The 14,359-nt window shown below is 39.8% G+C and overlaps 2 protein-coding genes across 9 annotated transcripts in view; one reads left to right on the top strand and one right to left on the bottom strand.

Moving 5' to 3' along the window:
• The window catches only part of HMBOX1 (homeobox containing 1), a 192,782-nt gene extending 187,714 nt beyond the window's left edge, over positions 1–5,068 (bottom strand). For 7 of the 8 annotated variants that reach the window (XM_079773342.1, XM_079773347.1, XM_079773345.1 and 4 more), the window contains exon 1: positions 4,782–5,068. The gene's annotated coding sequence lies outside the window, so the exon portion shown is untranslated. Of the gene's footprint in view, positions 1–3,956; positions 4,514–4,781 lie in introns of those variants that run through there. The other variant, XM_079773343.1, reaches the window with a different exon arrangement.
• A 254-nt stretch (positions 5,069–5,322) lies between these two features.
• Positions 5,323–14,359, top strand: part of INTS9 (integrator complex subunit 9) — a 95,585-nt gene continuing 86,548 nt past the window's right edge. Inside the window, exon 1 of the mRNA XM_079773341.1 lies at positions 5,323–5,576. Coding sequence (XP_079629467.1) covers positions 5,568–5,576 — 9 coding nt within the window. The 5' untranslated portion in view covers positions 5,323–5,567. The remainder of the gene's footprint in view (positions 5,577–14,359) is intronic.

The following is a 14,359-nucleotide window of genomic DNA, read 5'->3' as shown; positions in this document are numbered from 1 at the left end:
TTTCAATCATATGATTGCTTTATCAAAATCCTAAAGCAGGTAAGTTCAGTCTTAAGTCATCTTCATTTCAGCAATGGCCACAGCATTTGACTTCCCCTCTTTGAAAAAAGTGATTATATATAATAAAACTACTGCCACTTGGCAATTCCATACTAATTGTTTAATATCGATAACCACATGCAGACCTCTGACAAACCACTAAAGGTGAGATGGACAGAAAAGCTACAGAGACTATATCTAATATGTGGAATTTAGTAAAAATTCTGATCATAATCAGCACTCTAAGTGTAAGAAAAAAATCTAAATGCCCTTTGAATAAATTTGATTCTAATTTTATCACTTATAAGGAGGGATCTGTTACCACCTATTTTAGGATCCTAAAGAAGTAAAATAACACAACTTCAAAGCAAAATCAACTACTGTTATTTTTTCTCCTTCTGTTTATACCAGTAAACGTAAAAAATAAAACAAGGCAAAAAACTATCCTTATAAACCAAGCCAAAGATCTTTAAAATATTGCATTAACATTATAATAACCATTGGAAAAACTTACTGTAACTTCAACCTTATTACCACTGTAAGGGTAAAAAACTATGCTAATGCCAGGAGCTTCCAGTAACTAAATGCTCTTGGAAAGTGTCCAAGACAATGTTATAGTAAATTTCCAACTTGTTTCATCTGAGATCAAGAAAAACAAGTTATCTAAAGCATTGGATTATGTTTAAAAAGACTCTAGCTAAAAGTTTTATGTCAAATAATCACTTCGAAAAAATTTTACACTGTACCTATGATGTGCCCTAAGTCCAGTAAGGATCAACTTGGGGGATAGCTACACTTACTAATCTAAGTAACATATTACTTAATATTATTTTGAGAAAATTTTCAATACCAATAGCTCCCATTTTGAGAGAACTAGATTTTGACAGAATCTATTAAAGTAACGGTTTACAATGATACTACAAATCTCCCTAGATTTCATATCGTGGACAGCATGTGGTGGTGGTGACTTTGATTTCTAGCTTGAGCCCCTTTACTCTCCTATTATTGTGGCTCAGATTTCTTTTTCATGGTGTACAAGTCTGATAGGTATATACCAATGTCATGTATAAGGAAACATAACGGTGTTTTGTAACTGTGAGTACATATGAGAATATACATATATAACACTCCAGACAAGCAGGGATTTCCACTCGTAACAACTGGTTTAGAAATTAAAGTTCCTAAATTGAGAAGTAAAAGCCAGAGGTTATAAGAAAAATCTAGCCAAATAGTAAAGGGAGCTATAAAATTAATTATGGAGTCAAAAAACATCAAAATAAAGCAGGTTCACCAAACAAAGCCAACGAATTTTCATTAAGCATCTTAAGTTTATCTGTAAATGCTGACATTTTTAAAAAGTTAAGTGGTACACCACCTTACATTTATGAAAAATGACATCATAGGATAAATGTCTAATTCCCAAAAGTAATAATTCAAGTTTGAAGATCTGCATATAAAAATAATAGAAGAGCTGCAATGAAATGAATAGAAAAAGCAAACATGCTTTTACAGGAAACATTAAAAGTGGGATAGACTAAATATAATATATAAAAGACCCAAAATGAAGGAATTAGGCATAAATATTCCCAATGTGTTCAATATCTACTGAAACAAGCAATGCCATTCCAATTAATACCTGCCACAAAAGTTGGCATAAATTAGCTACTTCTATTATTTCTTAAATGATGAACCAAGGAGAGATTTCTTACAATATATTTTGTAATTTACCAATACTGTTATTAAATTTATATTAGTGATGCTTCAGCCAAGGATTTGTGCTAAGAAGACTGAAATCTGTTAGTACCACAGTGAAAATGATGCCTCACTAGATATTCAACATAAAGCTGACCCCTAAAGGTTCTTTGATGCACATCTGCAACCACAGTATTCACAACACAGTATACGAACTAGCAACAGATTGGTTAAAAACAGTTTGGATTTTCAACTTCCATACCACAGGCAACATTTTTAGAAGCAATCATATTAAAATAAACGTGTCTTTCACAGTTACAGGATGAAATCTTAAACGGGCAGGCACCAATGCCCTGATTTTCTACCATTTTCGTAAACCATATGACTTCCACATGCTGAGAACATTTTATGCTTTAACCTGCAGTAAAGGCTTTACATCATTTTAATGCTCAGTGCTTAAAATGCAACAGAATCACCCCCCATGAATGCAAGGAATATAACTGGTTTACTTTCAACCGGACTGTTAGTCAGAGAAAGTTCAATGAAAGCTTTCCCAATAACTTTGCATTTCCATAGAAGAAAACAAACAAAAAGAAAAATCTGAGGCTTTAAGGGCAGGCAGAAGAGCAAATGCTGTTATATTGTTCCAACTCTCAACAAACAATTTAGTTTTATTTCTAAAACAGTTATTGAACATTTTAATATTGTATGTCTAACAGAATACCTTTCAGGGAAAAAAAATCACTCTATTATGTAGTTATTTAGGATTTTTTTTTCTAGTTTTTACAAAGTAATGTTTCAGGTTAAGATAGAAGGTTAAAACAAAAATATTCTGGAAATCCTAGGCTACAACCAACTAAAGGCTCCACTTTGTATCAACATATTTTGTATTGTAAATTCGAGATTTAGAAGACACCAATTTTGTTTTTATTCAGGTCAATCTAAATATATATGCTACCTCATGCGTACAGTCAGCTTGTCTGTGTGAACTACCAACTGCAGGAATTTCAATTCGAAGGTTATAAAACATACCATAAAATTACATACTGTATCTATGTGACTTTCAGTTTTATGGAATCTAAGGTCTTTTACTGCTAGGTTCAAGAACTGATAAGTTTGCAGCCAAATATGTAAATACACTATATTCTCAACAGTCTTAAAGAGAAATTATGCCAATTCCTTTGGTTATTTAAAAGTCTATTACACTAAAAATCTGTCTCTTGAGAAGGGATATTGATAAACTTATATTTCAGACTGAAGGAAGTACAAATTATATTATCTTAAATTCTCCTGGTGTGATGTTATTAAATATGAAAGACTGTGAGAAACGACATATTGCAATCCCCTTCCCTTTATAACTCTAATTGAAACTTAGAAAAAAAAAAGTCAGAATTCAGATTTTCCAAACGACTTATAAACGTAATTCAGCTAGCTCTAACAACTCAGCTGTACAGTTTTAAAATAAGTTTAATGCAAAGCACTGCAACCTTGATGTGACAATTACCTGTGGCTAAATGCAAAATAAAAACAAATGCAGGTCCTTTTCATCTAAAGATGTATTTTCCACACACAACCACAAAAAGCCCCACCGTCTTAGCACAAACTAAACACACAGGCACAGGAGGCATTATGTCCCTCCAGGAAGAGACATGTACAATGCCAAGAAAGAAAGGAAGGAAGGACTTCAGGAAAGAAGAAGGAAAGGAAGGAAGGAAGGAAAGAGGGAAGGAGGGAAGGCAGAGGTCTGTATAGCTGCAGGATCTCAGGAGACATGAACTAGTCACATCACTCCACCCTACAAGAAACAGGAGGGTTTTTAAGGCTTCGGGGCAATTTTACAAAGCAATCACTTTATACCCTTCAACTTTACACGGTATCTTGAATGCCAGCGGCATTCTCCCCTCCACTCACCCAATGACTCCTCACTCTCCGGTACCGGCTTTCAGACAAAATGCGAGACAGAACAGGGTGGGGTGGGAGAAAAATACAAACAGCGCCTTCCAGCGACTCTGCCCCCCCCCGCCCCCCGCCTCCAAATAATTCCCAACAGTTTTTCCTACCCCGAAAATAAGTCGCCCTATCTCAAGACACACAAGTCATTCTGTGTTTTTAAGCAGACAGGGATGCATACACATGCCAGCACTCCCGACCGCGACCCCACGCGCCCGAAATCTTAAGTCATGTTTAATGCATTGAAGACCAGGACGAGGAAGATAGACACCTACCGGCTGTTTTCGGGGAGAGGGTGGGTGGAGGACTCCTTTCCAAGTAGCCCCAACAGTGTAACCAAAACACGGTTCCGGAATAAAATATTAAGAACACTTTTCCTTTCCCACCTCACCTACCGACTGGAGGATGTGAAAATCCGTCTCCGCACCACCTCCTCTCCACAGTCCCTCCCGCCCGGAGTTTGGGGTGGAGATGTGCCCCGGGAGGGGGGGCCGGGGCGGGGAGGGGGAGCGGGATCGGGCGACGGGACGCCAGCGAGTTGCTAACCCCGCTGCCTCGCACCACGGCGCCAGCCCGGAGGTCCAGGTCCCGCACCCCACGCCCGCCTCCCTGCCCAGGCCCAGGGGGCAGCCAGGACTCCAGCTGCCTAACTTCCTATCGCTGGACCTTTCTTCGAGGCTAACATACTACACGAGTACACGTCACCCCGTTTAAACCCACAGTCACACACCCCAAACAAGCCCACACGCCTCCAATTCACCTTACAGTTTCCCAAACTCCACGGAGGAGACCCCACCTCCAGGATTCAAACCTTCCGCCCAGAGGAGACGAGGAGAAAAAGAGTTGGGGTGCAGCCGACGCCTTTCAATGACCGCCCCCCACCAACTGCCCTGCCCCGCCCCAGCCCCTGCGTCCGGATCACCCAACTCGGAAGCCCCCTGCTTCCTCCCTCCTCTCAATCCGGCCGTTTCAGAGACCCAGCCCCAGCCCACTCACTTTCTCCCCAAAACCCCGCAAAAAAAAAAAAAAAAAAAAAAGTGGAGAGAAAGAAGTGGGAAAAGAGACTTGAGGTAGTCCGGCTTTAAAACCGCTCGACTCACCTCGGAATCGTTGCTGAGTTCTCTCCGCGCGGCACAGCCCCCTCCCCAACGTCCCAGTACGAAGGGCTGAGACCGGGAGGAGGGGAAAGCGGGAGGGGGAGGGGTGTCTTCCGCGTGGGGAGCCGGTCGGGAGCGGACTGGGGAGGGGTTGAGGTCCGCGCAGGAAGAGGAGGAGGGGGAGGGGAGGCCCCTATCTCCCAGTCTCCCCCTGAAAACCTCCCTTGTCTCAATCACATCAGACTGACTGTCTTTGTCTGGCTGACAACCGCCATATTGATATCAACAGCCCCGCTCCCACCTGCTGCAGCCGGGCGGCCCTGGGAGTTGTAGTTCCTACCTCCCTTGAGTAAAAGTGAGGGACCCTGCGTCCAGAGACTCCAGCGAACTACAACTCCCGGCAAGTAGCGCGCCCACCGGGAGGAGGGGAAAGGGGCGCCAGAGCCGTGGGGACTACACATCCCAGAATACCATGGGTACCAGGCCCAGACTGTGGACTTGGTATCACGCTGGGGTGGAGGGGCAGGATGAATTGGCGGCCGGGATGAATTTGAGCGGAGGGAAGGAAGTGTTTAGAGAGAAAACGGAGGAAAAGGAAAGATAACTATAGTTCTCAGGATGTGTGGAGGCATGACTACATTTCCCATGAGGCCCCGGAAAGGGGGCGCAGGGAAGAAAGACTACACGTCCCGCGATGCTCTCCTCGGGCGAGCGGCGGAGCTTGAACCGGAAGACGCTTTCTTGGTTTGAGGAGTCCAGTGACTGGTGTTGAACAACCAAAAGTCCAATATGAAACTGGTGAGTCTCTTCTCCTAGGTTAGAGGGCAATGGTTATGCCATATCCTTTGGACTTAGTCGTTTCCACCTGGCGAAGGGAACGGTGTCTAAAGGGGTGGTGATTAGGGAACTAGAAAGTGGGGTGAACTAAGGAAAGCTGCTGTTTGTTGTTTGAGGGGGTTAGAATCACACCTCCCTACCCCACCTCACACACAGCTGCCAGGAGATCTTATGCATCCTTGGTGGGTACCTTTGGTTAGATAAGCGGTTGACTGTAACATTTCTTCTCCGACGCACTAAGGGTGGGCTTATTGGGCTTGTTTCTCAGCTGCCACGTGAGTGTTGCAATAGGTTGTTAACTTCTTTCCACGCAGTTGGCGTTGAGCGTTTCTTCTTACCCTTGTTGAGGCTTTGGTTACTTATGAGTAGAGGGCAGAAAATATTGGACAGAGGGTAATTATTACATGTTCTGTTATAGACTAATAATTGCACTTGGAATTCAGAGAAGGACGAGGGCAGGGTGTGCTCCTGGCGGATGTGAGGCTTTAAACCTGTATAGCTTGCTTGTAGATGGGTTGAGAGGAAGTGTTAACCCATTGCAGGTGGGAGCGCCCCTCTAGTTGCTAGATGAAATGCAGCCGATTCATGAATTGCTTCATAAAGTCAATTAGATCTTCAAGTTGAACTAAAAAAACATTACAGTGCAGGGCTGTAAGGACTTCATGACCCAAGGTTAGATGGAATATGCCAGTATTTTCCTGGAGTCTCATCACAATACTCAAAACACCTGGCTTCTAAGAAAACTCAGACCTTTATTTTGAGCCATTTTACTATCACTGTGCACGCAGACCTAACTAGTTTATTCCAACTGTGTGGAATTAGTTAATAGCATAATTAGGAGAGGAGAAAGGCATGTGTGATGTTGTACCTTTTAAAATCATGTTCCTGTAGCCAAATATTGTCAAGCTTTACTTTCTGTAATTTTTATTTTATTTTTAAATATATTTTTATTGATTTCAGAGAGAAAGGGAGAGGGTGAGAGAGTGAGAGAGAACCATTGGTTGGCTGCCTACTGCACACCCACTATCAGGATCAAGCCTGCAACCGGGGCATGTGCCCTTGACCAGAATTGAACCCAGGACACTTCAGTCTGCAGGCTGACGCTCTATCCACTGAGCCAAACCGACGAGGGCATCTGTAATTTTTATACACACACACACACACACACAAAAAAAAAAAAAGCCTCCCCCCGTCCCATTTGTATAATTACTTGAACATGCTTTTTCAAAGGACACACACCCCTCTCATCTGCCCTTTGGTAATTACCATGCTGCAGGTATATACTTACTTGCTCAGCAAAGTGCCAGGTATTTTTTGAAAACTCAGAGAAAGTATTAAAAGTAGATTCAGCTCCAAAACTGTCTCTATTTAAAGCTGTTTATGTAAGGGGAGGGCACAGGTCAGTAAACCTTGAGAATATCAATTTGCTTCTAGGTCAGTGTGCTAGACACTTAAGAATGAAGAATTGAAAGTCACCACTCTGTTCCTAAAGAAGTGTGCAATAATGAAGGTAGAAAAGTAAGCCAAAACTGTAATTCATGATAACACAGAGGCATGTTTAGGGCTTGGAGAACTGAGAGAATGATTGAGAGACAGCTTCTTGGAAAGGTGACTCTGGAATTGGTAAGAAGGATGAGGAGGCTAGGGTCTTCCATGAAGAGGAATCAGCTTAGGAGCAAAAAGCTTTTGCCTAAATGGCTGGAGCACAGACCATGTGTCTTCAATAAAAGATAAATTACGTTGGGTGTGCTTGATGCGAAGGCATGCAAGTGTGAGACCGTTTTTCCATAATAACTAATTTGCTGAGGTTATCAGAGAGCCATGGTTTATTTGACAATTGTGAATTTATTATTGTATTATTTATTTATTAGTAATAATTATAACCTGCATGTCTTTTCCCATACAAACAACTGTAAACCTACTTTTGGCCACCCCTATACTTCGGTTTGCTCATAATATCATCCTGCTTAATTTATTTAGAGGTGTGAAATCATGGAAGGGAAAAAAGTAGAAACTTTTATTTTTCCTTTAAGAACCAAAAGATAGCTCTGAGGAAGTGTTAAAAACTCATTTGGCCCAGGCCAGTTTTGCTCAGTGGTTAGAGGGGTCTCAGGTTAGATTCCCGGTGAGGGCACATACCTCTGTTGCAGGTTCCCCAGCCCCAGTAGGAGTGTGCAGGAGACAACCAACGTACATGTCTCTCTCACGTCAATGTTTCTCTCACTCTCTTCCCCCTCACCCTCTCCCCCACCCCCCACTTCCTTCCTTCCACTCTCTAGAAATCAATGGAAAAAATATCCTCAGGTGAGGATTTAAAAAAAAAAACACCAAAAACTCATTTGGTAGTTAATAGATGCTCTGTAATGCAGAATTTCTATCAACATAGCAAAGCGGTTTCAAAAATATTGACAGTAAATTAGACTCCTTTTGTGTGATATGCCTCCTGTAGAGTTGTAATAAATATTCCCATGGCCTAAAATGTTTCACTTTGTGTGCTGCTCCCGGAATATGTAGTAAGCCATGTTTTACATTTATTTCATGAAACACAGAAATACATTTTATTGAGCACATTCTTGGTTTTGAGATTATAACTTCCAAAATACCCTTCCCAGTCTGTGACCGCATCTTAGTCTACTTCTGTTCTTGAACAGGTCTGTTTCTCTCCAGTCCTGCTAATACTGCCTTTGTAGGGGCTCTTTTCACTTGACATTTGGAATTCAAAAGACCTTCTATCTGGGCTGCCTACATTCAGTCTTTCCCCTCTCCAATCCATTTTCTACTCTGCATCCTAAAAGTTGTTTTAAACTGCAGGTACATGAAACCCTTTGCCCTTAGGATAAAGTTTTATAATTTTTCACGTGACTTACTTGGTCCTGCCTACCTCTCCAGGTTTGTGTCTAGCCCTCATCTCCGTTGTTCTCCCATTTCCAACTATTTTACACATCTTCCAGTTCCCTCAACTTCCCCTGCTCTCCTTTGCCTCTGGGACTTCACAATATGTTCCATTGCCTACACTTTCTCCCTGCCTAATTTCTTTATACATTTCAGTCTCTGTTGAAATAGCACTTCCTCATCCAGCCAGTGTGGTTCAGTGGTTCAGTATCGACCTATGAACCAGGAGGACACGGTTTAATTCCCAGTCAGGCCTTGATCCCCAATAGAGGGGATGCAGGAGGCAGCCAATCAAAAATTCTCTCTCATCCTTGATGTTTCTCTCTCTCCCTCTTCCTTCCTCTCTGAAATCAATAAAAATACATTAAAATTTTTTTTTAAATAGCACTTCCTCAAGGTTTCCTTTAATTAGGTACCCACCCCTCTTAAATGCTTCCACATCACACGTCCTTTTGTAGCATTTGTGATGATTAGTTTTATTTCTGCCCTCTCTCTTTTAGACTGTGTATTCCCAAGGCCCGACCTAGTGTGACACCACTAAATAGTAGTTGAATAATATCTGAAGGTTTATCAAGGTCTGTAAATATCATTGAGAAAAGCTTAAGGGGTAAAGTTAAAACATTACAATTAACTGTAACATTGGAGTGAAAAATCAAAACAAGTGCTACCCCTTATGGAACAATTACTGTGTGCCAGGCACTGTACAAGGGTCTTCTGATTCAGTGGTCCATTTAATCCTTTGGTCTAGGCCCCAAGGATAATTGTCCCATTTTAAAATCTGAACTCCAGGGAGGTGATGTCACTCAAAGTAACCCAGAGGAAAAAAGCGGTATAACCAAGATCTGAACCCAAGATTCCTTCCTCAAGAGTCTGCTGCTTAATGAGGGCAAGGACGCCAGCACCTTGCACAGTGCCTGGCATGTTCTAGGTTCGCTCTTAAAGAAAGGAAGCCAGAGTGCATACTGGGAGTTTATTTGAAGCTATTTTTTTCTTAATAATTATATTTTGTTAAAATTCTGTTAGAACATATGGGTCCAAGGGAAGTAAAAATAATCTAAGGATCACTGTGGGGAAAGCCTTTAGATCTGGCACCTGGGAGACTGGAGAGGGGGCAGTGGGAGGCATGTTCTGAAGGGAAGGAATCCCCTCACCCCCACCTTCCCTTCTTACCTCTCACCCGCTCTTCTGGGCTAGCTTTAAAATTATCTTTAAATGGGAGTTTGGTTAACTTAAGATCTTAAAAAATATTGCTGGTAAAAAAATGAAGTTTGGGAACTACAAAGGACTCCATATCAGATCATACCAATTGAGTGCCCAAGTTAGTTTTTTTACTACCCAAGTTAGCCTCTGATACCATTTATAGTTCTCTAACTTTACACATTCTCTTGGTGGCTTTTTACACACCCAAGGGAAGACAATGCATGTCATTATAATGTAATCCTTAAATATCTCCTTCTTAGATACCAACTGAACGGATTTTAGGGACTGTCTGTAATATGATGCTGTATTCAGGCAGCTTTATTTAACTGAAGAAATTCATTAGTATCTTCAGGGAACCAGAATTGTTTTAAAAAGGAACAGGAAAATTTAAAATGCATCCTCTAAATTAGCAAATTTTAGAGCATGTTCTCTTTTAGTATGATTGAGCCTAATTGGGTACACCCTGATGACCAATTCAGCTAAGGCTATGGAACTAGAATTAACCAGAGAACTTACAAAAAAAAATACTGAATACATTGACAGAAATTGACTTTGAAACATCATGACCAGGAATTTAGTCATTCAAGTAGGTGAAGAGTAAAGTGAATAAAATAATAAGCAGCTCGAGAATGCAGCATGTGTCATACTTCCTATAGATCAGCGGTCGCCAACCTTTTGGACCTCACGGACCACCAGTGGTCCAACCAGTTGGCAACCGCTGCTATAGACAGTTCCAGAGATGGAGAGAATCTTCTAATTAATTCGGTCAACAAAGATGCAACCACAGTATACCCTTGGCATTCAAAGTTTTAATACTTTCCATGTTGACTATTATATTTGACCCCACAGATTGATGACAAGGAATTATTTGTAATTTTGCTGAAGCACAAATTTGAATGTAACTTTAAGGTGAATGATAATCCTTTATGAATGGTCCTGATTGCCTAGGAATCTATGGATCTCTGAAGATATTGTTGCTCTCTTGTTAAAGGTCTGAAAGAAAGCTCATTTAAATGCTTGATATGCTATACTTTTTTAATTTACATTATATACTTATTTAATTAATTTATATACTTTTAATTTATAAATTTTAATTAATTTATATACTTTTTTAATTATATGCTGTAGTTGTATTTATAAACTTAAAAACTCAAGAAAGCCATAAGATATATTCTTTAGTGTTCTATGCTCCTTTGTACAAAATGCTATCTCATTACTACTGGCTTTGGGGGAGGCTCAAACTTTTAACTCACCATTTCTCCTAGGAAAAGAGATGGAGTAAAGAAATGGATTGATTCATGGATTATTCCTAGTGGAGTAAAAAAAAAAAAAAAAAAAAACAGGTGGAATTGAAGTTTGTATAGAAGATCTTTGCTTAAAAGGGGCAAATCCTGCCCCAAGGTCAATTGAACAAATCTTTAGAAAGGTGTGGATCTGAGAGGGATGGATTCTTTCTCCAATTTACAGAATTTTGGAGTCCTTTTGGCTTCTTAGAATTTGGATTAACAGAAAATCTCTTGCTGTAAATTACAAACATTCATACATTGACTGATGCTTAATTCACCTATTGCAGTAAGATTGTTAAAATGTCAACCTGACTTCACTATCTTTTCTGTTTTTCTTTGCTGGTTGATTAGAGTGCCCTCCTGTGTCTTTATGATGTAAAGACAATGGTTACAGTATGATAGGTTTTTTTCTCCTTTCAAATAATTTCTCAAACTCTAAAAAGCTATGACATAAGTCCAAGTCACTTACCTTGTTCAGTAGTGTTCTGAGATAAAAACAGGTCATTTATTTTGGGGCATTTCAGAGCCCTAATGGTTGCTGTGAAGATTAAATCTTTTATACTTATTAAGCCAAAAATATATATATACTGATGATGGATTTTTTAGGGTAATAATAGTTGAATTGAAGAAAAAAATATATGGATGGATGGATGTATATACCACTTACTAAACAAGCATGACAGCAGTGCTGTTGCTTATAGCTGCACAAGCACATTTGTTTTGTGACTGGTTTGCTCTGAGTACATAAATCCCTCTGCCATTTGCTGTGATGATCAACAAAGTGTACTTGACGGGCAAGGGCCAAGAGTGCAGCATAGCCATGGAACTCATAACGCCTAGCATTCCTAATGGAACATTCGCCTCTTGGCTTGCTAAATACCAACAGAGGCCCAGGCATGATGCCCCTCAGGTCTCCATCATCCATTTTATTCATTCAACAAATCTTCCTGAACATTGGCTTCCTCTGTGCTAGGCATTACTCAAGGCACTGGATGTATTTCAGCGAGCAAAACAGATTTATGAAACCGAAGTCTAGCAGGCTTGCTGTGCAATTCAAACAATATTACAGTGAACTTCCTGATGTGGAATTATCGTTGGGCACTGGTTCAGTATTTTTTTTTAATGCAATGGTCAAAAATATATTTATGTCCAAGAATATGCCTTCTTAAAGTTTTAACAGGTATGGCCAGCTTGCCCACTAGTTTACCATTGTACCCAATAGTGTATGAGAATTCATTTCCCAGTCCTCGCCAACAAGGCCATCTGTCTCTTTATAAAGTTAAATTGTCTTACTAATGTAACTTTTCTTTCAGCAATCCTCACACCCTCTTGTCTATTAGACTTCAGCCACATTTCGTAAACAGAAATGTACCCAAAGGGGAGCAAATTTCTTCAGATTAAAAAAAAGAATCTATGGTGTTGCTTTGAAAATGCTGATGCATGGGTGTAGTAATGAAGATGACGGTATCACGTTATCAAGCAAATTGGAAAGGTAGATGGGCCAAGTGTGTGTAAATGACTGAGGAGTTCCCTCGTACCCCCAGAAAAGGGACGACCAGTGAGGTGAAGCTAGGAGTTGACATCTCAGGAAGGCTAAGAAAGGTAGATGCTAGAATTTGCAGATATCATGAGAAAAAGGCAGGAATGCAAACCGATGGTGGAATGGGGAATAGGAAAGACTGTAGGATAAAGGAGTCAGCTGAAAGCCCGAAGTGATCACAACTAAGAACTATTGTGGTGGGAACTTCACTTTGAGAAAAACAGGAAGTTTAAGTTGTCCCTGATTGACCATGTATCTGGAGGAGATGCCTAAAGTGTAAAACATATAAATTTATTAAAAGCACAACTGAATGAACTTTAACTTTCTGAAAGGTAATCAGATAGATGATGTTTTAAAAAGTGATTCTTTTTACGACATGTAAAGCTAAACACCCTTTTTGCCCTTAAGGTACAGTTTACTTTTTCACTTATGTTTATGAAGGGAGGCGAATAATAAAATGTCTTACATTAATAAATAATCAATTTTTCAGATTTATGGCCTAAGCAGAAGCTTTTTTTCCCCATATACAATACTTATGTACTTTTCTATTCTAATAAAGTAGAGTAAGGCATAATTGCATGTTCTAACTTAGTAATTCTTCCCATTTTTTTCCCCCAGCATGTGGAAATATGGATAAACAAGCAGTAGTAGTAATGTAAATGGTATTATTATAATTGTTACCTTTTTTTTATATTTGTAAACAACTTTATTGAGGTATAATTTACCTACCACAGAACTCATGCATTTAAAGGACACAATGCAATGACTCTTGGAAAATTTACAGAGTTAGGCAACAATCACAATTCAGTTTTAGAATCTTCCCACCACTCCAGAAAGATTCCTTGTGCTCATTAGCAGTCCGTCCAGGCAACCACTAATCTACTTTCTGTCTGCAGATTTGCCCTTTCTGGTCATTTCATATAAATTGGCTCATACAATATGCGGTCTTCTGTGTCTGACTTCTTTCACTTAGCATAATGTTTTTGAGATTCATCCATGTTGTAGCTTGTGTTGCTCAATAATATGACACCATATGAATACACCACACTTGGTTTATCCAGGTACCAGTTGATAGACATTTGGAATGTTACACTTTGCAGCTACTTTTATTGTGTGGACTTACGTTTTTGTTCCTAATGTCTCCGTGTTTTTATTTTCTCTAGATTGCATAAATGCACTGGCCAGACCCTCCAGTATAATATTGAATAGAAGTGCAGGCAGATGTTCTTTCCATCTTTTCCCCTTTTCTGATCTTAGGGGGGAAGCATTCAGTCTTTGACTGTTGAATATGATGTGAGCTGTAGGTTTTTCATAGATGCCCTTTATCACGTTGAGGATGTTCCCTTCCAGCGCTAGTTTGTTGAGCATTTTTCTCAAGAACAGGTCTTGGGTTTTATCAAATGGTTTTCCTTTGGATAGCAAGATGATCCTTTGGTTTTTGAGTTTTATTGTATTAGTATGGTGTATTACCTTAATTGCATTTTGAATGTTAAATCAAGCTTGTGTTCTAGGGATAATTTCCACTTGGTCATGATGTGTAATCCTTTATATGTGTTGCTAGATTCGGTTTGATATTTTGTTGAGGATTTTTTCAGATCCATTCGTGAGAGATACTGGTCTGCAGTTTTCTTAGGCTATCTTTGCTTGGTTTTAGTATTAGAGAAATAGTGTTCTCATAAAATGAATTGGGAAATGTTCCCTCCTCCTGTCTATCCTGAAGGTGTATGAAGAATTGATATTATTTCTTCTTTAAATGTTTGATAGAATTCATTAATGACACCATCTGGGGCTAGGCTTTTCTTTGTGGAAAGATTTTTAATTGACTA

The sequence above is a fragment of the Cnephaeus nilssonii genome (genome assembly GCF_951640355.1).
Source record: "Cnephaeus nilssonii genome assembly, chromosome: 5".
Classification (NCBI taxonomy): Eukaryota; Metazoa; Chordata; class Mammalia; order Chiroptera; family Vespertilionidae; genus Cnephaeus; species Cnephaeus nilssonii.
The sequence above is the reverse complement of the archived record's forward strand: the minus strand, read 5'-3'. Positions and strand labels throughout refer to the sequence as shown.